The 21,834-nt window shown below is 56.3% G+C and overlaps 1 protein-coding gene across 3 annotated transcripts in view; it reads left to right on the top strand.

Annotated features, from left to right (window-relative positions):
* Window positions 1–21,473, top strand: part of PYGB (glycogen phosphorylase B) — a 41,347-nt gene extending 19,874 nt beyond the window's left edge. For all 3 annotated transcript variants that reach the window (XM_021717859.1, XM_008068613.2, XM_021717858.1), the window contains 16 exons: window positions 1,098–1,229; window positions 1,385–1,496; window positions 1,923–2,005; window positions 2,885–3,028; window positions 3,919–4,011; window positions 5,096–5,242; window positions 5,963–6,126; window positions 7,046–7,160; window positions 8,318–8,419; window positions 9,072–9,219; window positions 13,075–13,133; window positions 15,556–15,697; window positions 16,321–16,528; window positions 18,081–18,215; window positions 19,195–19,261; window positions 19,890–21,473. In XM_021717859.1, coding sequence (XP_021573534.1) covers window positions 1,098–1,229; window positions 1,385–1,496; window positions 1,923–2,005; window positions 2,885–3,028; window positions 3,919–4,011; window positions 5,096–5,242; window positions 5,963–6,126; window positions 7,046–7,160; window positions 8,318–8,419; window positions 9,072–9,219; window positions 13,075–13,133; window positions 15,556–15,697; window positions 16,321–16,528; window positions 18,081–18,215; window positions 19,195–19,261; window positions 19,890–20,042 — 2,004 coding nt within the window. In that variant the 3' untranslated portion in view covers window positions 20,043–21,473. The remainder of the gene's footprint in view (window positions 1–1,097; window positions 1,230–1,384; window positions 1,497–1,922; window positions 2,006–2,884; window positions 3,029–3,918; window positions 4,012–5,095; window positions 5,243–5,962; window positions 6,127–7,045; window positions 7,161–8,317; window positions 8,420–9,071; window positions 9,220–13,074; window positions 13,134–15,555; window positions 15,698–16,320; window positions 16,529–18,080; window positions 18,216–19,194; window positions 19,262–19,889) is intronic.
* Window positions 21,474–21,834: the final 361 nt, after the last annotated feature.

The following is a 21,834-nucleotide window of genomic DNA, read 5'->3' as shown; positions in this document are numbered from 1 at the left end:
TGCGGTTTTGGTGACTTTAATCTCAAATCCAGCTGTCACTGCAGTACCAGACGAGTCTGTGGCTTGCCGGCAATAGCCCCTGAGTGGAGGTAACACAGCCCCACATGTGTCTCAGAGGGCGTTTTGAGCCAGCAGGGCTACTTAATTTTATTTGTGGGAATGGTTTTTGTGAATTTACCAGAGTTGGGTGCCACCGGGTACAGTTTTTAGAAAACAAGCTGCTTCTCAGAAGACCTTGCATGATGGCGTTGCGTTGTCCTGGGCCCTCGCTGCCAGCTTCCAGCTCAGCCCTGGTGCTTTTCTGATAGCTCTGCTGACACCTCTGGAGGGTGTCGCGTCCCCAGAGTTGGGGAACCATCACCACTGTCTGTCTCCAGGGCACATCACCCCCAAAAGGAACACTTGCATCCATCTGCCCTACCCACACCCCCGCCCTGGCGGCCACTCAGCTGCTCTCTGTCCCTGTGGGTGGCCTTTTCTGGGTGTGTCCTGTAAATGGCATCGTATGACACGTGACCTAACACGTGCCTCCATCCTGGACTGAGCTCAGGTGATTCTAGCGTCTTTGTATTCGGATGCGTTTCTGAAGTTTATGCGAGTTTTTGTATTCATGTTTGTTTGTTTGTTTATTTTATTTATTTATTTATTTTATTTATTTATTTATTTTTTTGAGTTGGAGTCTCACTCTGTCACCCAGACTGGAGTGCAGGGCTGCTTCCGGCCACCACAGCCTCAACCTGCTGGGCTCCAGCCATCCTTCCACCTCAGCCTTCCAAGTAGTTGGAACTACAGGCGTGCGCTACCACGCCTGGCTAGTTTTTGATTTATTGTAGAGATGAGGTCTCGTCAAGTTGTTCAGGTGGGTCTTGAACCCGCGGTCTCAGGCAGTCCACTCACCTGGGCCTCCCAAAGCGCAGGATTACAGGCTGTGCCACCGAGCCCGGCCGTGTATTCATTTTTAAACGTGAGGGCTTGGCTGGAGATGGAGACCTTGATGTGGTAATAGGCTGTAGGTCTGTTTTAGCACCAGGCACTGTATGGTATGGACTAAGTAGTTGTCCTGCCTCTGAGAGCCCCTCCCCACTGGCCCTTTCTAGGTGGAGGAGGCAGATGACTGGCTGCGCTACGGCAACCCTTGGGAGAAAGCGCGGCCTGAGTATATGCTTCCTGTGCACTTCTATGGGCGCATTGAGCACACCCCTGATGGTGTAAAGTGGTTGGACACGCAGGTACTTGGGCAAGGGGTGGAACTGTGGGCCTCAACGGGGCAGTGGGTGTGTTCAGTCAGAAGGGGAAGAGCCGTGGAGCATGAACAGGGACAAGGAGAGTTACGAGGAAGGTGGGTCCCTTGCTGCTGCCGTCCTGAGCGTCTCCCTTGTGCCAGGTGGTGCTGGCCATGCCCTACGACACCCCGGTGCCCGGCTACAAGAACAACACCGTCAACACCATGCGACTGTGGTCTGCCAAGGCACCCAACGACTTCAAGCTGCAGGACTGTATGTCCCGCTGTTTTGTCCACGTCCTTGTCCATGTAGATGACTTGTCCTAGATGCCCATGTCCATGGCTCTCAGCTCTGTGCACTTACGGGTCCTGCTGAAGACCGAGGCTGGCGCAGTGTCCCCGGGGCCGGGAGCTGCTAGGGGGAGGTCCCTAGGCAGAGCCACCCAGATGCCAGGCCCAGGGCAGCCAGGTCACGCTGGTGCAGACCACGTGCCTCTGAGGGAAGAGGGGCTGGCATGGGGGTGCACGGGGTGCTGTGGGAGGGCCACGCATCCCTGTGGGGGGTGAGGTGAAATGCTAGAGCAGCTCAGGCCACCCTGTACTCGGGTTGCAACTCCTCTGCCTTCCAGCAGCCATACTGCCCACACTCGGGAGGTGCATGGAGCCTGAGGGCAGCGTGCTGACATGTTCTTTCTCCTAGTCAACGTTGGGGATTACATTGAGGCGGTCCTGGACCGGAACTTGGCTGAGAACATCTCCCGAGTCCTGTATCCAAATGACAACGTGAGTCGCTGAGGGGGGATCCCCTCGCTTGGATGCGTGTGGCAGGTGGGACTTCCTTGGTTGGCCTGTGGCTGGTTTGTGTCACAGCTACCAGCAGCCCTCCCACCTGTGTGCACTGATAATGCTCCTGGGGGGCATGGCTGTCCTTGACGAAGCCAGCGAGTCTGCATGTGCCTCTCAGCGTCTCTCGGGGAGGCCCTTTCCTCTCCCCCTTAATTCCCTCATAAATGCATGGCAGCGCCCTCAGGCTGGATGTGTTCTGGTCCCTTCCCTCCACGTAGGTGACCCATTGTGCAGCGGGGTCGCAGTACCTGCTGCAGTGAGGCCTGGAGACATCTGAAAGGCCATGAGCATGCATGGTGCCCACAGCCACATGGACTTGGCACCTATAGTGCTCTTGCTGTTGCTTCCAGCAGGGGTCCTTGGAATCTGCCTCTCTTAGAGGGTCACGCATTTCTTGAAGTTAACTTTGGTATTTTCAGAGTAATATGTGCTCACAAGGGGCAGACCTGGGTGTGGAGGGCCCCCAGGTCACACACTCCCTCTCTGCCCCCTGAGGTCCTGGAGCTGCTGGTGCCCATCCTGAGCATGTGGTTTCTGCGTGAGTCTGGCACTGCACTTGTCCCACGTGTGGCCTCTCCCTGTCAATGGACTGCTTTGTCCTGGGACCTATCCCATAGGCAGGGAGCCCTCTGTCCCAGGGTGCACAGGCAGGCCCTGGTGTCAAGCAGCCAGGCCACTTGCGACCTTATGCCTCTTCCCCTGGGCCGGGCCACCCAACCTGGCCTCCCATGGGGAGGAGAGTGACCCTGGCACGGGGGACAGTGGGGCATGTGGGTCCCCAACCTGCACCCCAGCCAGCCCTGGCTGTATCCACAGTTCTTCGAGGGGAAGGAGCTGCGGCTGAAGCAGGAGTACTTCGTGGTGGCTGCCACCCTTCAGGACATCATCCGCCGCTTCAAGTCCTCCAAGTTTGGCTGCCGCGACCCCGTGAGAACCTGTTTTGAGACGTTTCCAGACAAGGTGCGTGGGTGGACAGGGATGTGAGCTTGACAGAGGAGGATGGGGCATCTCAGGCCCTTGAGGTTTCTGTCTTTGTGTCCTGGGAGGGGCAGGAGCAGCACAGTCCCCAGTACCCTGGGAGGACGACCATGGGCCTTGTGGCTCCTCCCGCACCTGCTGAAGCACATGCCTGGCACAGGGCACACCTGGCTACATGGCATACCAGTCATGGGGTACACCTGGCACGGGGCACACCTGGCACAGAACAGACCTGCCACGGGACACACCAGACATGGGGCACACCTGGTTACACAGCACACATGGGACAGGGCACGTATGGCATGGTACACACCAGCACAGGGCACACCGGTCAACAGCACACACTTGGCACAGGACAGACCTCCTATGGGGCACACTTGGCACAGGGCACACCTGGCAAAGGGAACACTTGTCACAGTGCACACCTGGCAAAAGAGTGTGCTTGCCAAAGGGCATACCTGGCATAGTATACACTTGCCACAGCACAAACCTGACAAAAGGAACACCTACCATAGACTGTACCTGGCTAGAGGGCATATCTAGCATAGGGCATGCCTGACACAGCCCACACCTGCCACAGTGCACACCTGGTACAGGGCATACCTGGCATAGCCCATTCCTGACCAAGGGCACATCTGGTATAGGGCACACCTGGCACAGGACACACCTGGCATACAAGGCACACCTGCTGCATGAGATACTTGCCGCATAGCCACTGACATTCTTCAGCTCTCCCTGAGGTTCCTCTGAGTCTCTGGGGTCCTCAGGACTGGGCTGGGTCAGCTCCTTCACACATGGGACGGCACACACTAACCACCATGGATGCCCATGTGGGACAAAGCGACCAAGGGCATCCCTCGTGTGACCTGCAGGTGGCCATCCAGCTAAATGACACCCACCCCGCCCTCTCCATCCCTGAGCTCATGCGGATCCTGGTGGACGTGGAGAAGGTAGACTGGGACAAGGTAAGCACTGAGGAGGGACAATGGGGCCCCCACCTGCCCATGACCTGATATGGGGCTATGGTGCCTCCCTAGACCCATGTGGGGTGACCGCATCTCCCCAGATCTGACATGGAGCATTGATATCCCTAGACTAACTGTGGGTCTCAGAGCTTTAAGCGTTTAGAGACACCCAGTCTCCATAGGTGTGGACTTGCTCTTGTGATCAGCTTGGGCTCCTCGGCACAGTGGGATTTTCTTTTTCTTTCTTTTTTTTTTTTGAGTCAGAGTTTTACTCTGTTGCCCAGGCTAGAGTGCAGTGGCATGCTCACGGCCACCCCAGTGTCGACCCATTGGACTCAGGCAATCCTTCCACCTCAGCCTTCCGAGTAGCTGGAACTACAGGTGTGTGCTGCCATGCCCAGCTGATTTTTTGATTTATTGTAGAGAAGAGGTCTCACCAAGTTGCCCAGGCTGTTCTTGAACCCCTGGGTTCAGGCAGTCCTCTCCCCTTTGCCTCCCAAATTGCTGGGATTATAGGTTTGAGCTATCCCACCTGACTGGGATTTTCTTAACCTGGCTTTTGCCAAACCAACATGTCAAACCATGCAGCAATGTTTAAATTCCATTTTGTGAAAACTCAGGCCCCATTCTGGTCTCGGTGTGTGTGTACTCCGAATGAGGCTGTACCCATCACGGGCCCTGTAGGCCTAGCCACTGGGGCCAGGACCACATAGTGACCCACGTCCTTGCACTGTGCATGTCCCAGTTTTGTGAGACAAAGAGCAGGTTGCTTGGTGTCCCATAAGTTCACAGATGAATCATGGTTTACAGAAGGAGATCTGCAGGTGTTCCCAGGTGGCAGGGCAAGCATCACTTGTGTGTCAAGCGCTGGGCCAGGGCATTAGGTGTGTGTGGTCGTGTTAGCAGTGGGGTGCTAGTCCACGTTCCAGGCCTTGAGGGCCCAACCCTGCCTGGAGAGCAGCGGGGACAGACCCTTTCTGCATGTCCGCATTCACCTGCCATCCTGCACACTCGCCTCACCTGGGCATCTGGCCAGAGTGCTTGTTTCTAAATGTACTAAATGTACTTGTTCCCAATGGCCTAGGCCTGGGAGATCACCAAGAAGACCTGTGCCTACACCAACCACACGGTGCTGCCTGAGGCCTTGGAGCGCTGGCCCGTGTCCATGTTTGAGAAGCTGCTGCCACGGCACTTGGACATCATCTATGCCATCAACCAGCAGCACCTGGACGTGAGTGTCCCTGGCTAGGGCGGGCATAGGGCAGGGTGCCTTCACCTGAACCGGTGGCCCTATCTGGCCCAGGAGAGGAGATGTCTTGCTCCTGGAACGGGGTGGCCTCTGTCCAGCAGAGGTTGCCTGGGGTCTGGGACTGTCTCTGGGCAGAGCTGTGGGCTGGTCCCACACCTGAACCCTGCCATATGTGTGGGCATAGTGGATCCTGTCTGGTTACAAGTGTTCCCACCCCTGTAGGCATTAGACACAAGTGTTGGTTCCTGTAGTCCCAGAGCCCTCTGTCCTGAGTACATTTCAGAAGAGCACTGCCAGGAGGGTAGCAGTGCAGGGAGAGGCAGCTGGAATTCAGTGAAGCTGCAGTGACCTTTGTAATCCTCTGGTGAGAGTGTGGTGGATACACGCGGGGTTAGCAGGGCAGCCGTCTAGCTCCCCTCCTGTCAATTGAATGGCCTGTCTTCTGCCCCACTGGGGTCCCGTCTTTCTTAGGCAGCAGCCCCATGGGACCCCAGGCCGGGCCTTTTCTGGGACCCCATGAGGTGCGTCTGAGGTACCAGAGATGGGGCCACAGGAGTAGGTCTGGCCGTAGCAGCACCTGGACTTCTCCGGAGGCCCCAGAACATCCCACAGGCAGCAGCTGATCGTCCCCTGGTCTCTGGGAAGTGGCGGGTCCCCGTGGGACCTCATGCCGCCCGCCCATGTGCTCTGTCTCGGCACCAGCATGTGGCTGCGCTGTTTCCTGGGGACGTGGACCGCTTGAGGAGGATGTCTGTCATCGAGGAGGGGGACTGCAAGCGGATCAACATGGCACACCTGTGTGTGATCGGCTCACACGCTATCAACGGCGTGGCCAGGATCCACTCGGAAATCGTGAAGCAGACTGTGTGAGTGGGATGCTCCTGAGCTGGCTGACTCCTCCCAGCACCCAAGCCTGCCTCAGGACCTTCCCCCGGACACTTCCAGGCCTTCCTCTAGGGCCTTCCCTACACACCTGGGCTGGGCCTTCCTCTAGGGCCTTCCTCATTCTCCAAGACCTTCCTCTAGGGCCTTCCCTGTCAGGGGTCATTCTGTATGCTGACTGACAACACATGGAGGCCTTGGCTCTGGGCAACATGGAGAGATGGTTTTTGTGGTCAGCTGTCACTCCCTGTGCCCCCTGCCTCCTCAGAGTCCTGTCGGAAGCTCTGCACTGAGTGTGTGGGGCTTGGGTGGGACCTGGGGGCTTGTGGTCAGGACTGAGGTCACCTTTCTCATGCTTGCCTCTCTTTGGTGAGGCGTGATCAGGAAGTACTGCCTTTCGTTCCTTCACCCAATGTGTGGTGCACCTGTTGTGAGCGCAGGCCAGGCCATCCCCAGGATAAGGCCCTTGGCCTGGGCTGGAGCAGCTTCTGTGCTCCGGTGCTAGGTTGGGGCCTGTGTCTGGATCCCCACAGCAAACTAGCACCTTGGGCGTTACCCCAAATAACACGTGAGGAAACCATCCAGCTGCTGAGCCCTAGAGCCTGCGCAGTCCCCACTGTCACACCCGACCCCTTTTCTGCATAGACCACCCTGGAGGACTGCTGTGTTCCGGTGCCCCAGAGGTCATAGCCGGCACCGACCCACACAGCTGAACGTGGGGCAAACGTGTGCATGGCCTCCTCGTTCCTGAACCTGTGGCAGGGTCAGCTCTTTTCTCTTCAGAAAACGGAACAGAAACTGAGTGTCAGGATCCCTGGGTTCCCTGTGAGTCCTTAGGATCTCCTGCTCTGGTTTAGAACCTAGTATTTGTGATAGTTCCTCGTCTTCTGTGTCTGTTTGTAGCTTTAAGGATTTTTATGAGCTGGAGCCAGAGAAGTTCCAGAATAAGACGAACGGCATCACACCCCGCCGGTGGCTGCTGCTGTGCAACCCGGGGTTAGCGGAGACCATTGTGGAGGTGGGTGAATGCCATGTCCAGGCCTAGCCCCGGGAAGTTGGTCTGAGGCCAGGGAGGCTGGCCTGAGACCAGGGAGCCAGTCCAAGACCCAGGAGGCTGAGTGGGTGGTCAGACCCTGCTGACTGGGCAGGGGTCTCTGTCCTTACATACTGACCTGCAGTGGCCACTAGTTATGAGGCAGAGGCCCTGGACATGGGCACTAGGCCGGTCAGTGGTCACTGGGGCCACTTGTGTAAGAGCCCGAAGCCACCTGGGCCTCAGAGGAGTACAAGTGGGCCAGGAACCTACTGTGAGAGAGGCAGCCAACTGTGCTGGGAGTATCAGCTAGAGACACAATACCACTTGCTGCTCATGTGTCAGGCTGTGTACATGTGACATGGGAGTGATAGAGGGCACAGCAGCCAGTAGCTGCAGGGCAGGGTCAGCGTCCATGGGGGTGGGGCCAGCAGCTCTGGGGGACAGAGAGCAGGGCCAGTGGTGGTGGGTGGGAGAGCAGGGCCATAGGGCCAGCTGGGAGGGGACCCCGCCTGAGGCCTGTGGTCCGGGGAGGCTCCCCTGAGAAAGCCGAGGTCTGAAGAGGGAATAGGAGGGAGCAGCACTCAGGGGGCAAATCTGTCCAGTGTCCAATGCGCCCCAGGGACGTGAAAGGCTAGGGCTTCTGTGCAGGTTGAAGGGGCGGTGAGGAGAGGTGGGTAGAGCCAGGAGACCACCAGAGCATCTGCCAAAAGCAGGAGAGTCCCTGCAGAGGCAACACTTAGGTTGGAGGGGTGGTTGGTTGTGTGGAGATGGGAGTGGGTGCCCAGGTGAGCATGGTGGCCGGGTGGGCTGAGGGCGGTAGGAGGGGCTTTGTGCTGCCATAGGGTGTCCTACATCGATACCCCTGGGAGATTAGGGATGAGGGGCTCCTGTGTTAATTGAGCACATCCTAGCTGGAGGACTTGGCACCTGCAGGGCTGTTGCAAGTGCATGGGGGTCTGACCAGGAGGTGCAGGGGCAGCCATGCCTTAGGCGTTGTCAGGGCAGGGGGGATCTGAGAGGGGATGTAGGCTGGGCTGTACCTTCCTGGCGAGCAGATCCCAGGGGAGGGAGAGGGCATGCAGAGGGTGGAGACCGAGGCTGGTGGTGAACGGAACACGTGTCCTCCTTGCATTCTCCAGAAAATCGGGGAGGGATTTCTGACTGACCTGAGCCAGCTGAAGAAGCTGCTGCCACTGGTCAGCGATGAGGCGTTCATCAGGGATGTGGCCAAAGTTAAGCAGGTAGGCCGTGCCAACCCTCCCCTAGGCCCAGTGTGCCAGCTGTGTCCCTGGTTCTACGGGCTCCTGTGTGACCCCCTTGGGAAAGGGCCCTGGGGGCCCCCTCAACTTGCCAGATGAGGACCCCATGGATGGTGGGTCATGCGACCAGTGGGCAAGTGCAGACCCCCAGGCCAGCCCTGATCATGCCTTGATCACTGCTACAATCGGCAGTTAGGGAGCCTTCTAGAAGCCGATTCCACGTGAGGCCTGCCCTGCCCTGGAGAGGCGAGAGGGGCCCTCAATGACTGCGGTGGCCAAGGCCTCTGGGCTATACTCTTTAGACCTTGGCGGGCTGGGGCTGTCCTCACAGGCAGGCATGGGTGGGCATCGTGCCAGTGTCGTGCATCCTCCCAGTCACCCAGAAATTGCTAGTCCTCCTCTGGAGTCTAAGTGGTCCTGCCCCTGTGCCTCACCTCCAACACCTCCAGGTCCTAGGCCTGCCAGGCCCTTGTGCTCCCTGGATTAGTTTCTCCTTTGTCCCCTGCTCCACTCCTGTTGGGCCCTGCTCTGCATCCTCCCCACTCCCTACTACTGCTGGGTCACGTCTGCCCCTCACCTCTGCTAGAACGTCTGGACCCAAGGAGCTCGTGGGTGACACCCTCCCCTCCCATAGGAAAACAAGCTGAAGTTCGCAGCCTTCCTGGAGAAGGAGTACAAGGTGAAGGTCAACCCTGCCTCTATGTTCGACGTGCACGTGAAGCGAATCCATGAGTACAAGCGGCAGCTGCTCAACTGCCTGCATACCATTGCGCTATACAACCGTGAGTGCCTGCGGCTCCCAACCCGGCCCAGCCCAGACCCAGGCCTTCATACAGCCAGGGCTGTATGTTTATGTGTGTATGCGTGTGTGCTGTGGTGGGTTTACTGGAAGCAGTAGCCATGTGTTCTGTGTGCTCCATACCTGACATGAGCAGGTAAACCCTCCGAAAGGCCATGGGGCTGCAAGGCCTCAGCAGACCAAAGTCATCAGTGTGGGACCCCGGTGGAGGGGGCTTCATGGGACTTCCAGGTTGAGTTTCAGGATCAGTTTGGGTTTTTATTTTAAATGTAGTTATCTTGGCCAGGTGCAGTGGCTCACGCCTGTCATCCCAGCACTTTGGGCAGCTGAGGCAGGAGGATTGCTTGAGCCCAAGGGTTCAAGACCAGGCTGGGCAACATGGTGAGACCTTATCTCTACAAAAGAATTAAGAAGTTAGCCAGGCATGGTGGTGCATGCCTATAGTCCCAGCTACTCGGGAGGCTGAGGTGGAAGGATTGCCTGAGCCCAGGAGGTCAAGGCGGCAATGAGCTGTGATTATGGCACTGCACTCCAGCCTGGGTGATGGAGTGAGACTTCCACTCAAAAAAAAATCCAGTTATTATTTCTGTGAGACTTATGGGAAAGATTAAACTTATTAGAGGCATTTAAAGTGTACTTTTCTTTTTTTATTTGGGAGTCTCACTCCTTCCCCCAGGCTGGAGTGCAGTGGCACGCACACTCACAACCACCCCAGCATCGACCTTCTGGGCTCTGACAATCCTTCCGCTTCAGCCTTCTGAGTAGCCAGAACTACAGACGCGTGCTACCATGCCCAGCTATTTTTAATTTTATTGTAGAGACGAGATCTCATCAGCTTGCCTGGGCTGGTTTCAAACTCACAGGCTCAGGCAATCCACTCTCCTCGGCCTTCCAAAGTGCTGGGATTACAGGCTGAGCCACCGAGCCCAGCCTGAAGTGTACTTTAAATAAAATAGTATAAGATGGTAAAAAATAGCATGTGTAAAATTTACACAGGGATTGTAAGTTGCTTAAGGACATTTACTCATGAGTACAAACGGGAATCCAAGGTCTCCTAATAATGAATGTGGATACTTGCTAGGTTCATAAACAAGGTATATAAACATAAACAAGTTTTGCAACGTCCAAGTCAGATACTAGGCCGGGCACAGTGGCTCAAGCCTGTAATCACAACACTTTGGGAGGCAGAGGCGAGAGGATTGCCTGAGCTCAGGGGTTCTAGACCAGCCTGAGCAACATGGCAGGACCTCGTCTCTACAGTAAATCAAAAAATTAGCCAGGCATGGTGACACATGCCTGTGGTTCCAGTTACTTGGAAGGCTGAGGCGGAAGGATTGCAAGTCGAGGCTACAGTGACTGTGAGCATGCCACTGCACTCTAGCCTGGGTGACAGAGTGAGACTCTGCCTCATAAAAAAAAAACAAAACAGCCAGATACTCCCTCAAGATACAGAATTCCCCAGAACGTTAGCCATTGGTTCCCATAACTAAGCCCCACTAGGTAGAGGTTTGTACCCGTGGGGACATGCCCCCAGTGAGGGCCCCGTGCTGCACAGGCTAAGGCTGGGCACTTCCTGGGAGCCTTGGAGCCATGTCCTCCACAGCCATGGCGGATTGTGTTTCCCCTGTGGTGTCCTGAGTCCCTGTCAGGATCAGCACTGAGTCGCAGGACCCCCTTCTTCCCAGCCTGGCCTCTGGCGGTCAGCATAACTCCATTTTTGGTGCAGGTCTTTGTGTTCTCTCCATGTGCTGTTGCTTGACTGGCTTGTTTGCTTTGACTGACATGCTGTGATTCCAGGCTAGTCACATGAGGCAGCTGTGTGTGCTCCTACTGTCTCCCTCTTGCCCCGTGTCTGCATGTGTGTACATCTGTGTAAATGTGTGCATGCACTTGAGTGTGCATGGTGTGTACACATTTGTGTGTGAGTGGTGTGCATGAGTGTGTGTGTGCGCATGTGCATCTCTCACTCCTCCAGTGTCAGAGCTCACTACTTCAACACTCCCCTTTCTCTTGTCCTTGGCTTAATTTTTATCTTGATCTGCAGATACATGCACTCCACCAGTCCTTTTGCAAAGTCTCACCCTGCACTGCTGGCTGGGTTTGTCTCTAGTTCATAACAAGGGCTCGAGGAAACAGCCTTCCCTGGGCTCTGGCTTGTCAGCCTCTGTGTGATCATCTACCAGGAAGGTCGGTCTGGCTGAGGTTGCCAGTCTTGGTCCCACTTTCTTCCCGGAGAACCTTCCTGTGGCCTGGAGGTGGGTGCTGGCGTGCAGAAGGCCGGCATGTTTGATTTTCTTGACCTCAAGAATGACTTGCTAGCACTGCTGTGTTGTGGTGTTGGCCGTTGGGACATTTTCCTTGAGTCTCCGGGTGCTCTTTGAATTCAGCAACAGATTGCATTATTTCATGAGTGTTTTCTTGAAATATGTGTATTTGCTCCCGTTGTTCTGTTTTTCTGCCTCTGGGTCTCCCACAAGTTCCTCTGACTCTTGACTTCTCGCTGGACAGTTTTTGTCCTCCGTGTCCGGTTGTGTGGTGGTTGCATCCCGAGTGCCTCCCACCCTGTGAGACTTTCTCTCCTGTACCTGCCAGTCCTCTCATCTGTCCCTGCTCTCCAGCCCCCACTCCCTGGGATCTTGCGTTTTGGTTTCCTTGTCTTCTTTCCAAGTTAGCAGTCTTCAAAGGTTTGCAATTTGTGAAGGGACTTGGTTCCACCTTCCGCTGTGGCAAAGCTGTGTGTGCTGACTTTGTGGCTATGCTCCTGGGCTCCCTAGTGTGCCTACTGGCCATGGCACCTCCCTGTGGTCTCATCTTGTTGGGAGGCTCCACCCGACGCCCAGCCCACCCTCCAAATGTCCCCTTGTGGGAAAGGTGCTCACCTGGCCTGCCTGCCCTCCTTCTCTGGTGCCTTCATGGCCCCAGGACTGGAGCCCTGACCAGGGTATCCTTCTTGGGAGACTGGCATTCCCAAGACTCTGTCCCCCGCCTGCAACTTGGCAGGAGCTACTAAATCTGGAGTTTGCATGGTTTCCCTCTTTCCTAGTTATAGTGAAATTGTCGGTTGTGCTTTTAGTTTTTCCTATTCTCCGAGCTATCCTGCTGATTTTTAGAAGTGGGAAGATTCAGAACTGAGGGACAGCATGTTCCTGCTGGAACCTGAAGGCAGATGTTAAAAGGACTCTTGCCGCCTGACTGGTTCTTGTTGGTGAGTGGCTGTCTAGGGCAGCCCCTCTGTCCCTTTTGTAAACACCTCCCTGAAATCTGCAGACTGATGGCCTCGGGAAGACAGCCTATGCAGGGCTGGTGGTGAGCCAGCATTGTGGCTGGGCCTTGTGCCCACTCTGTGCAGGAGAGCTTCAGGGGACTCCCATGCACATCCCAGCAGAGCAGTGGGGAGATAGGGTCTTGCCCAGCATCCCTTGAGGGCTGATGGCGCCATAAGCATGATACCCAAGTCGCCTCTTTTTCCTTCTCTCCGTGTTGTCAAAACAATATGTTTAAAACATGAGTGCCCCTTCCGTATTGGGCCTTGAATACTGGCCCGACCCATGAGCTCTGTGCTGGGTCTTTCTGGAAATGCAGCTGCAGCTTCCCTGAGCCCGTGGAGAAGCATCTTTGTCAGGAAGCCTGTCTGGTTTGTCATCTGTGGTCCTGGTTGGCTTTCCTCACCAGCCTAGAGTGTGATGCTGGCCTCGGTACCTGTTGCCTGTGTGTGGCAGTCTCCTAGTGGCCGTGTGCAGAGCCACAGTGTGCATGTAGCCAAACTTGCCTCCCTTGGGGTTGACCTCTGATGTTGTAGGGCAGGGTCGTGTCTGAATCTCCTCTGTTTGTCCTACAGGAATCAAGAAAGACCCGGCCAAGGCCATGGTGCCCAGGACTGTCATGATCGGAGGCAAGGTGAGGGGTTTCCTCTTCACTCCTCTGCTGATATTGGCTCAGCAGCCTGTACCTTCTCGTTCAGGCGCCGTGGCCCCCTGGGGAGCCCCTGCCCCAGTTACCAGCTCTTCAGGCATGCTTGTTGCAGGGCAGAGGGCATCAAATGGGAACCTACCTGGCTAGCTCGTGGGAGTCCCCAGTGGTCTTGTGGACCCCATCGGCAGGGTACCCTTTCTCCACATACCCATGGGATTCATGGTGCCCTTGTAGCCACAGGGCAGCTGCAGCCACTTCATCTTTCCCTGCACCCATGCAGAGCTCAGCCAGCTGTATCTGCTTTGACTGAGACACACACCTCTGGAGTCGCAGGCATCTGCTGCCCAGTCCTGGTCACATCATCATCCTCACCCACTGGGGCCTGTGTCCCCACTTTCAGCCACTTTCCCCAATAGCTTGGTCTCCCTCAAGGGCTGAGAGGCTGCTGGGGGTGTGGCATCCTTCTGAGGCCTTCCCAAGCCACAGCCCAAAGTTGAGTCTGGGCTGCGGGAGGCACCCGGCCCACCATGTGGGGCCATGGGTTGAGGCTGGGATGTTGGATGCTGGCTCCTCTGCCTTGCCTTGACTCCTGCGACGGTAGGCAGAGGGCGAAGGGTGCCTGTGGGCTGGGCCCCACCTGGTACCTTGTGCGGTCTCTGTCCCTCCCCCATCACTTACTGGGTTTGAAGCCAGTTTTGGGCATGATGTCATTTTGTCAGTTTTTCCGTGTGTGAAGTCCATATCGATATGGACTTTTAAAACCATTTTGAATGTTAATGTGAAAAATATTAACCTAGAGAGCTATAGGAAAAACTAGAAAATCCATAAACCTATTCCCCAGACCTTTTGAACCATTTCGAGGCAAATTCTAAACATTCTAACCTTTCACCCCTAAACATTCTAATCTTTCACCTATCCTCATAAAATGATGTTTTCCCCCAAAAACCCAGAATTATCTTTTGATGGGCAGGCCCTGTGTAGTCTAGGCTTCCCCTGCTAGGTGAGTGTTCTCAGAACCCATCGGCATCCATGGGCCAGCCAGCCAAAGTGTTGTGAGAGGCTGCATTTGGCTTCAGTGAAATTTTTTTGGAGATTCTTTTAACACGTTTGCCCATTTCATGATAGGTGATATATGAGCACCTGCCCACACCCCACTGAGTGTTCAGCAGTTTTTGACCAAAACAGCATGACTCCCGTGCCCCACCCTCTTTATTCACCTGATCTTGACCCAAACAACTTTCTTTTGTTTCCCTGATGAAAAAAATCCCCAGAGGGAATCCTGATGTGGAAGAGGTAAAACAAAAAATGGCAGAAGCACTAAAAGGCATCAAAATTCATGGGTTCAAAAACTGTTTCAAGCAGTGGTAAAAATGACTCAATAGGTGTATTGCGTCAAACAGAGGTACTTTGAAGGTGACTGAAGTTTAAACATGCAAGAATAAATGCAGTTTTTTATAAATAAATTCCGTTTTGAGGGCCCCCTTGCATATGCTTAAACCTTGCACATGATGACACGATCCCTCACCCTCAACCCTTCATGGGAGCCCCTCCTAGTTACTAATGTCCACTCAGGCTCCTGGGTCCAGCACTGTTAGGAAAGTCACAAATACCCCTAACAGTTTGTTTGAATCAGGCCCCAATGAGGGCCTCGTGTTGAGGTTGTCACTGTGTCTCAATTCTCTTAGTTCACACAGTTTCCTTCATCTCTACCTTTTTTCCTGGCAGTTTGTTTGTTCTAGAAGTGGGGCTGTTTTCTTCTCTAGCCTGGCATTTCTGAGGGTGTCCCTCAGGCATGTTCCAGTGTGTTTCTTGATGGTTCTAGAAGTCCTTGTTTCTTCTATCTTGTAATTTCTGGAAAAACAACTAGAATCAGAAAGTTAAACTCAGGCTGGGTGTGGTGGCTCAAGCCTATAATCCCAGCACTTTGGGAGGCCGAGGCGAGAGGATTGCCTGAGCTCAGGGGTTTGAGACCAACCTAGGCAACTTGGCGAGACCTCATCTCTACAATAAATTTAAAAAGTTACCTGGGCATAGTAGCATGGGCCTGTAGTTCCAGCCGCTTGGAAGGCTGAGGTGGAAGGATCGCCTGAACCCAGCAGGTCGAGGCTGCTGTGGCCATGAGCATGCCACTGCACTTCAGCCTGGGAGACAGAGTGAGACTCCAACTCAAAAAAAGGAAAAGAAAAGAAAACCTCAAGGCTGACACCTTTCTGGGTATGAGTGAGGTGACCCTCACAAGTGTTCAGTAGAAGCTGAGACCTTGGGCCATGTGTGACTGTGTGAGCTGCCTGTTCCACCACCAGGCCCTCGTGGCTCTGTTCATCTCTTATGGACCCAGTGACCCGAGGTTCCCCAAGGACCAGGGCACAACATTGGTACTGAATGCCCAACCCTCCTCCCCCTGCAGGCAGCACCGGGTTACCACATGGCCAAGATGATCATCAAGTTGGTCACGTCCATCGGCGATGTCGTCAACAATGATCCAGTTGTGGGTGACAGGCTCAAAGTGATCTTCCTGGAGAACTACCGTGTGTCCTTGGCTGAGAAAGGTAGCCTGGGGGGCTGCACTGGATGGAAGCCCGCTCCAGCCCTGGCAGGGGTGCTCTGCCTGTACACCCAGGTGTAGGCAGGAGGTGAAAGGCCGTGGGAGCATGCTCTGCGTGTCACAGGTGCTCAGTAGGCCCAAGGGCACCCGGACATGGCATGAGCAGAACTACCAGCCACGGCGTCCTTGGCACCTGCACCTCCCAGTGCCTGCCCTGGGTCTCCACACCCCACCTTCTGCCCCTCAGCACCTTGCTGCCCCGTGCCTCTGCTGGGGGATGTGCATGTTGCCACGGCTGTGTGGGCCCCTCCTACCCTGCAGCCAGTGCTCCTGCTCACACCTCCTGTCTGCCCTCAAGGTGCTGCTTGGTCCTCATGGGTCAGCACCTGCCTCTCCTGGGCTTCCTGAGGGCAACTTGAGCCTGATGGGTGTGTCTGGGCTGGGCCTGGAGACCCCCGGGACTTGCCCATGTGCCTTGGCCCACCTCCATCTCCCTCCTGACACTTGCTGGGTGAGGAGGCGGCAGTGGTGGCCTCCGAAGGCCCAGAGCAGGGCATCCAGCATGGGAACTGGGCAGGGCACATGATGAGTGGGCCTGGGCTGACCCACTGCCATCTCCCCTCCCAGTGATCCCGGCCGCCGACCTGTCACAGCAGATCTCCACAGCGGGCACTGAAGCTTCAGGCACTGGCAACATGAAATTCATGCTCAACGGGGCACTCACCATCGGCACCATGGATGGTGCCAATGTGGAGATGGCCGAGGAGGCTGGGACTGAGAACCTCTTCATCTTTGGCATGCGGGTGGAGGATGTCGAGGCCCTGGACCGCAAAGGGTGCGCCCTCCTCCCAGACCTCGGGCAGTGTCTGGGGCAGTGTTTAGGGCACTGGGTCGGGGAGTGGGCACAGAGGCTGGAGATGGGTCTTTGCGAACAGGCCTCCTTGGGCGGGGGTCAGTGTCCACCAAGGGCCATGTGCTTGCTGGAGTAGCTGTTCCCCTCATGAACATGGGGCCAGTTGGTCCCTTCAAGGCCTGCCTGGGGGGCCCACTGGCTTCTGTGCTGACTCCATGGCTGGTCCAGGGGCTCCTTCCTCAGCTGAGGCCCCCGCCTTTGTGGGCCACCCTGTGAGGGTCTCCAGGAGGGATGCCACTGTGCAGGGTGCTTGCCGGGTGGGGAGGTGGCAGTGGTGGCCTCTGAAGACCTGGAGCGGCACGTCCAGCAGGATGCAGCCACAGACATGTGTTGCTGGGGGCACTCAGTCAGTCTGGGTACTGACACTTGCCTGCTGGCAAGGGTCCCTGGCCTAATCTGTAATAGTTACAGAGCGCTAAAAGCAGTAACTCTTTTGGAATAGTTCTGGGTTTGTGGAGAGCTCATCTGGTCTCCTCCTGGGTCCCTGTTGGCTCACTAATGGGCATGGCATAGGAACACAGCTGACCAGCAATGGGCACTGGTGTTCACTCAAGCCCATGCTGCCTTCTGATGTCACGAGGGTTTCTGCGAACGTCCTTTTCTGTCTCAGGATCCCACCTGGATACCCATTGTCTGGTGGCAGAACTCCCGTCTCCTCCAATCCGTGGCAGCTTCTTAGTCTTTCCTTGTTTCTCATGACCTTGACATTCACGAGGAGTCCCAAGTGGTGATTACAAAGAAAAGACTTTTGTCGAAGGGTCTCCAATGCTGGGGAACCCATGAGCCTTAGGAGCATTGGGTGAACCTCAGTGTCACCTCAGGTCAAGGTTCACTGTATTGTCTGGCGAGCACACACGCGCACGTGCCCTCTGCACCCTCTTGTGCTCTTCCTGTGTGTCCCGTGTCCTGGGACATGTTGTTTGGAGCAGTGTTTAGGGCACTGGGTCAGGAAGTAGGACAGCTCACTGACGGCCACAGGCCTGATCCGGCTGGTCCTGTCTAGTCTCATCCTGAGGATGCTCCCTCAGGTCTGACCACTTGGTGGCCTCTCTCCTGTTTTTCATTTTATTTTATTTATTTTTGAGTTGGGGTCTCACTCTGTCACCCACACTGGAGTGCAGTGGCTTAATCACGCTCCCTGCAGCCTTGACCTCCTGGGTTCAGCCCTGTCTATTTTTAAAGGCTCTGCCCAGGATGTCATGGTAAGTCCAGTTCTGAGCGGCTCTCCTCCTAGGAATGCAGTGCAATTCCATATATCACTGTAGATCTGCCAGGAAGAACATTTCTGTGAACAAAGACTCGGGTGGAATGGACATCACGCTGACAGCACGTCACTGCTCGAGCCTGCCACACTCCAGGGTTTTGAGCCCCTGGGGCAGTGCTGGGGCCAGGGCTGTGCTAGGCACCAACATACTTCGTCTGCCGAGGCTGCTTGCCAGAGGCACTGCCACCAACACTGGCCTATCCCCCACAGGTACAATGCCAAGGAGTATTACGACCACCTACCTGAGCTGAGGCAGGCCGTGGACCAGATCGGCAGTGGCTTCTTCTCTCCCAAGGATCCAGACTGCTTCAGGGACATTGTGAACATGCTCATGTACCACGACAGGTGGGACTGGCCTCTGCCTGCTGGGCCTTCCCAGTTGGCTGCGGGGTCCCACGGACTCCCAGCCCTGGGTCTAGCTGCAACTCCCCCCCACCCCCCAGCTAGGAGCAGGGCTAGGCGTCTGCACTGGCCTCTGCTGATGCCTCGGGGTGCCAAGTGGTGGGACACGGTCTACACATGGTCCAGTCCCAGGTGCTTTTCGTGCACCGGAGTGCTGAGGAGGGGGTGGTGTCACCAGCTGGTGGGAGGCCCAGTAGCAGCTGTGTCCCAAGGAGGGCAGCAGGGGGAGCTAGGGCAGGACAGCTGGAAAGCCTGGGTGGGGGGTGCTGTGGCACTGTGGCAGGTGTCAGCTCACAGTGACACGCTTGAATAAAATGAGGTGAATGTGTGGTGCTGTAAGACTAGAACACAGGGAGAGTTTTCTTACAGTGCAGTTAATGCGTGGTTACGGTTCCATGAGAGCCACAGACTGCCTGAGGTGGGGCAGGGCTGGCTGCCCCCACAACAGCCCATCACCCCCAGAGACGTGTGCCCTGGCAAGCAGCCCTGCTCCATCGCTGTGGCCTGTGGGCTCGTTTTGTCTGTTACTCTTGGATGCCGGGGTCAGCCGCTGGCTTCAGGGAGGCCAGATATGACTACATGCTGGATCTGGGCTGGAGGCTGGTCCCTGCTGAGACCTGTGAGGAAGAAGGGACTTTGTGAGTTGTGGTTTTGTGAATTGTGCGTCTGACTCAGCAGTCAACAGAACATATTGTTGTCATCAACCCTGCATTTTTGTTCAGAATGTCGAGAACTCATATCGCCTTTCCTGGCTCCCACAAGCAGGGTGGCCCCTTCACCCTGGGCCCATAGAAACGGGAGGACATGGGTGGGGCCAAGTGGACAGTGCCTGGCTTCCTGCCTGGGACTCCCCTCAGGACCGTGGGCAGGCTGCTCCAGCAGGGCTCCCACCTGCCCTGACCAGTCCTGTCTCCTGTTCCAGGTTCAAGGTGTTTGCAGACTACAAGGCCTACATGCAGTGCCAGGCCCAGGTGGACCAGCTGTACCGGGTGAGTCTCTGGCCTGGGACTGGGAGCAGCTGGTGGGTCGTGTGGATGTGCTGGGGCAGGTGGTTTATCTCCAGAGCTGTTTGAGCATGTTCTTGGTGGAGGCCACCAGGGTTTGTGTCCTGACTTGCCACCCACCGGCCATGCCTGGCTTTAGGGAAGATGTCTCTGTCACTCCCTCCTGAGCAAGCAGCTCCTGATGCCAGGAATGGGAGTGGGGGCCTGAGGCTCTGAAAGGGGTTTCCTCCCTCTGTCTGGGGTGGCCTGTGCGGAGCTGCCCCTGGGTGACTGGGCACTGGGTGGAAAGAAGGTACTTGGTCACCTCCTGTGAGTGCTGGGGTCACCTGGGGCAGGTGCCTGGTGGTGGTTTTGTGGTCAGTAATCATGTGGGCTGTGCCTGGAGCTATTCGAGGGCGGGGCCTCCACCTAGGCTCCCGCCCTTCTGCCTGGTGTCTGGCACCCTTTCCGGTCAGCCCCTTTTGCCATGGGCAGTTGGCTGTGACCTCCTCCTCATCCCCCAGGTGGCCCCAGAGCTCAGAGCTGCACCAGGAGTCCCAGAGGGGCTGGGGGAGCTTGGGCTGCCAGCCCCTCCCAGGCCCACAGCCAATGCTTCATGCATCTCCCTCTGCAGGACCCCAAGGAGTGGACCAAGAAGGTCATCAAGAACATTGCTTGCTCAGGCAAGTTCTCCAGCGACCGGACCATCACTGAGTACGCACGGGACATCTGGGGCGCGGAGCCCTCCGACCTGCAGATCCCACCCCCCAATATTCCCCGGGACTAGGCGCCCCTGGGCCGTGGGCGCTTCCCTGCTGCCTCAGCACCTCGCAGTTGTCAAGCACTTTCCCGCAGCCAGTGGTCCCTCCCTTTCTCAGTGCCATGTTTCCAGGAGGGGCTGTGGGATCGAGGGTGGTCTTAGGGGTTGGCAGGAAGGGAGGCACGAGGGCTGCGTGTCTTTCTCCAACATCCTGCAGCGGCCGACGGTATTGGCTGCCTTGCCGATGGTCACCACCTGCTCCCATCTCCCCACACTGCCCCCACCCCCGCCCAGCTCCCCAAGCCCTGGCCTGCACATACTGTGAGCCTGTGTCTATAGTTTTGAACCTCTGGGACTTGGGATCTGGGCAGGTGGCTGTGATGAGACCTGGGGAAGTAGGTTTCCAAAGTCCCTGGGCTGCCAACCACAGGGTGGGACCAGTCCTGTGTGGCCTGTCCTCCCTGCCCAGCTCTGCCCTCTGGCCATGCCGGAGGGGTTAGGTCCTCTGGGCATTGTCCTCACAGCTCCCTGTCCTCCCCTGTCCTGGGCTCTGTTCCTGATGTTTGGGTCAAGGACCCAGATGGCGCCTGCCCTTTGTAGCCTGGGAGGACACTGGGGAGGGCAGCTGTGTCTGGTGCCTCGGAGGCCCTGATCAGGACAAGGCTGGAGGATGCTGTTTAGCTTGGTTTTGCTTATTCAAAAGAGAAAATAACCACATGGAAAAGAAAGTAGCTAAAATCTCTTCCTTTTTGAGCAGCTACAAGTTGTGCTTGGTCAGTGTGGTGTTGGGGGTGCCTTTGCCTGGCTGGCGGCTGGTCTGTGATTGTCCTGCTGTCCTGGGAGCCTGGGGCAGGGCTGTCGTTCCCAGCAGGTCATGCCCTCCCCACCATACCATGTGTCCTGGGGTGCGTTTTCTGTTGTACACACAAGGGATCCATGTCCCTTCCTTTCCTCATCTGGAAAAAAGGCCAAGTGGGTCCAGGGGAACCCATTTCCATGCTGCTTGGACAGCAGCCCAGTGCTAGGAGGCAGGGCTGAGCCCCCTGGACTCATTCCCTGAGGCGCATTCCAGGACAGACCTGCCTGGTACTGATTGAGAGAGAAGCTGCTGCCCTTTACTGGGAGCTGAGGGAGAACTCAGATGGAACCACTCTTCTGGAAGCTTCCACCACCATGCATGCTAGACCTGGGCCTTGCTGGAAGCTCCTCTTCGCCCCAGGCTGCAGTGCCTGCCTGGAGGGTTTGCTCACAGAGCACAGTCCACCAGGACCCCTGGGCTGCCTCTTGAATGGGGGCAAGGCCTCGGCTTTGGGCATGCCTACAGGTGCCCCTTTGCAGCACTCTGTGCACAAGGCTGCACTCCCCGCGCTGGCCCTGTGTGACCGCCACTGTGACTGCCACTGTACCACTCGCTGTTACTGCGTCGTGTGAGACACTGATTAAACCTTTATGCCTGTGGCTGATTGGTGTGGGGTCTGCGTTTTGCTCCCTGCCTGTGGCATGAGGTTCTTACAGGAAGTAGAGGGCACCGGTTGGAAGCCCAGGATGGTGCCCATGCAGGGACAGGACTGGGAGCCAGCTTCAGTTTCTCTCTCTGAATCCAGGACTTGGGCTAAATTATGGCCCAGTGTCCTGGGACTGAGGACAGAAGAGATAGTTCCCATTCCTACTGTGGGTGGGACTTAGGCATGCATGTCTAAACTGGAGGCTATTCGAAACATCGGCACCCCTAGCAGCAGGGAAGCAATGTTATCTGGGGATCAGGAGAAATGTTGGCGTTCTGGTTTGAATTATTCTCTTTTTACACCTGCTGCTTCTG

The sequence above is a fragment of the Carlito syrichta genome, unplaced genomic scaffold, assembly GCF_000164805.1.
Source record: "Carlito syrichta isolate Samal-C Ts95f unplaced genomic scaffold, Tarsius_syrichta-2.0.1 Scaffold311350, whole genome shotgun sequence".
Taxonomy (NCBI): domain Eukaryota; kingdom Metazoa; phylum Chordata; class Mammalia; order Primates; family Tarsiidae; genus Carlito; species Carlito syrichta.
This window is presented reverse-complemented; position numbering and strand designations above follow the sequence as displayed.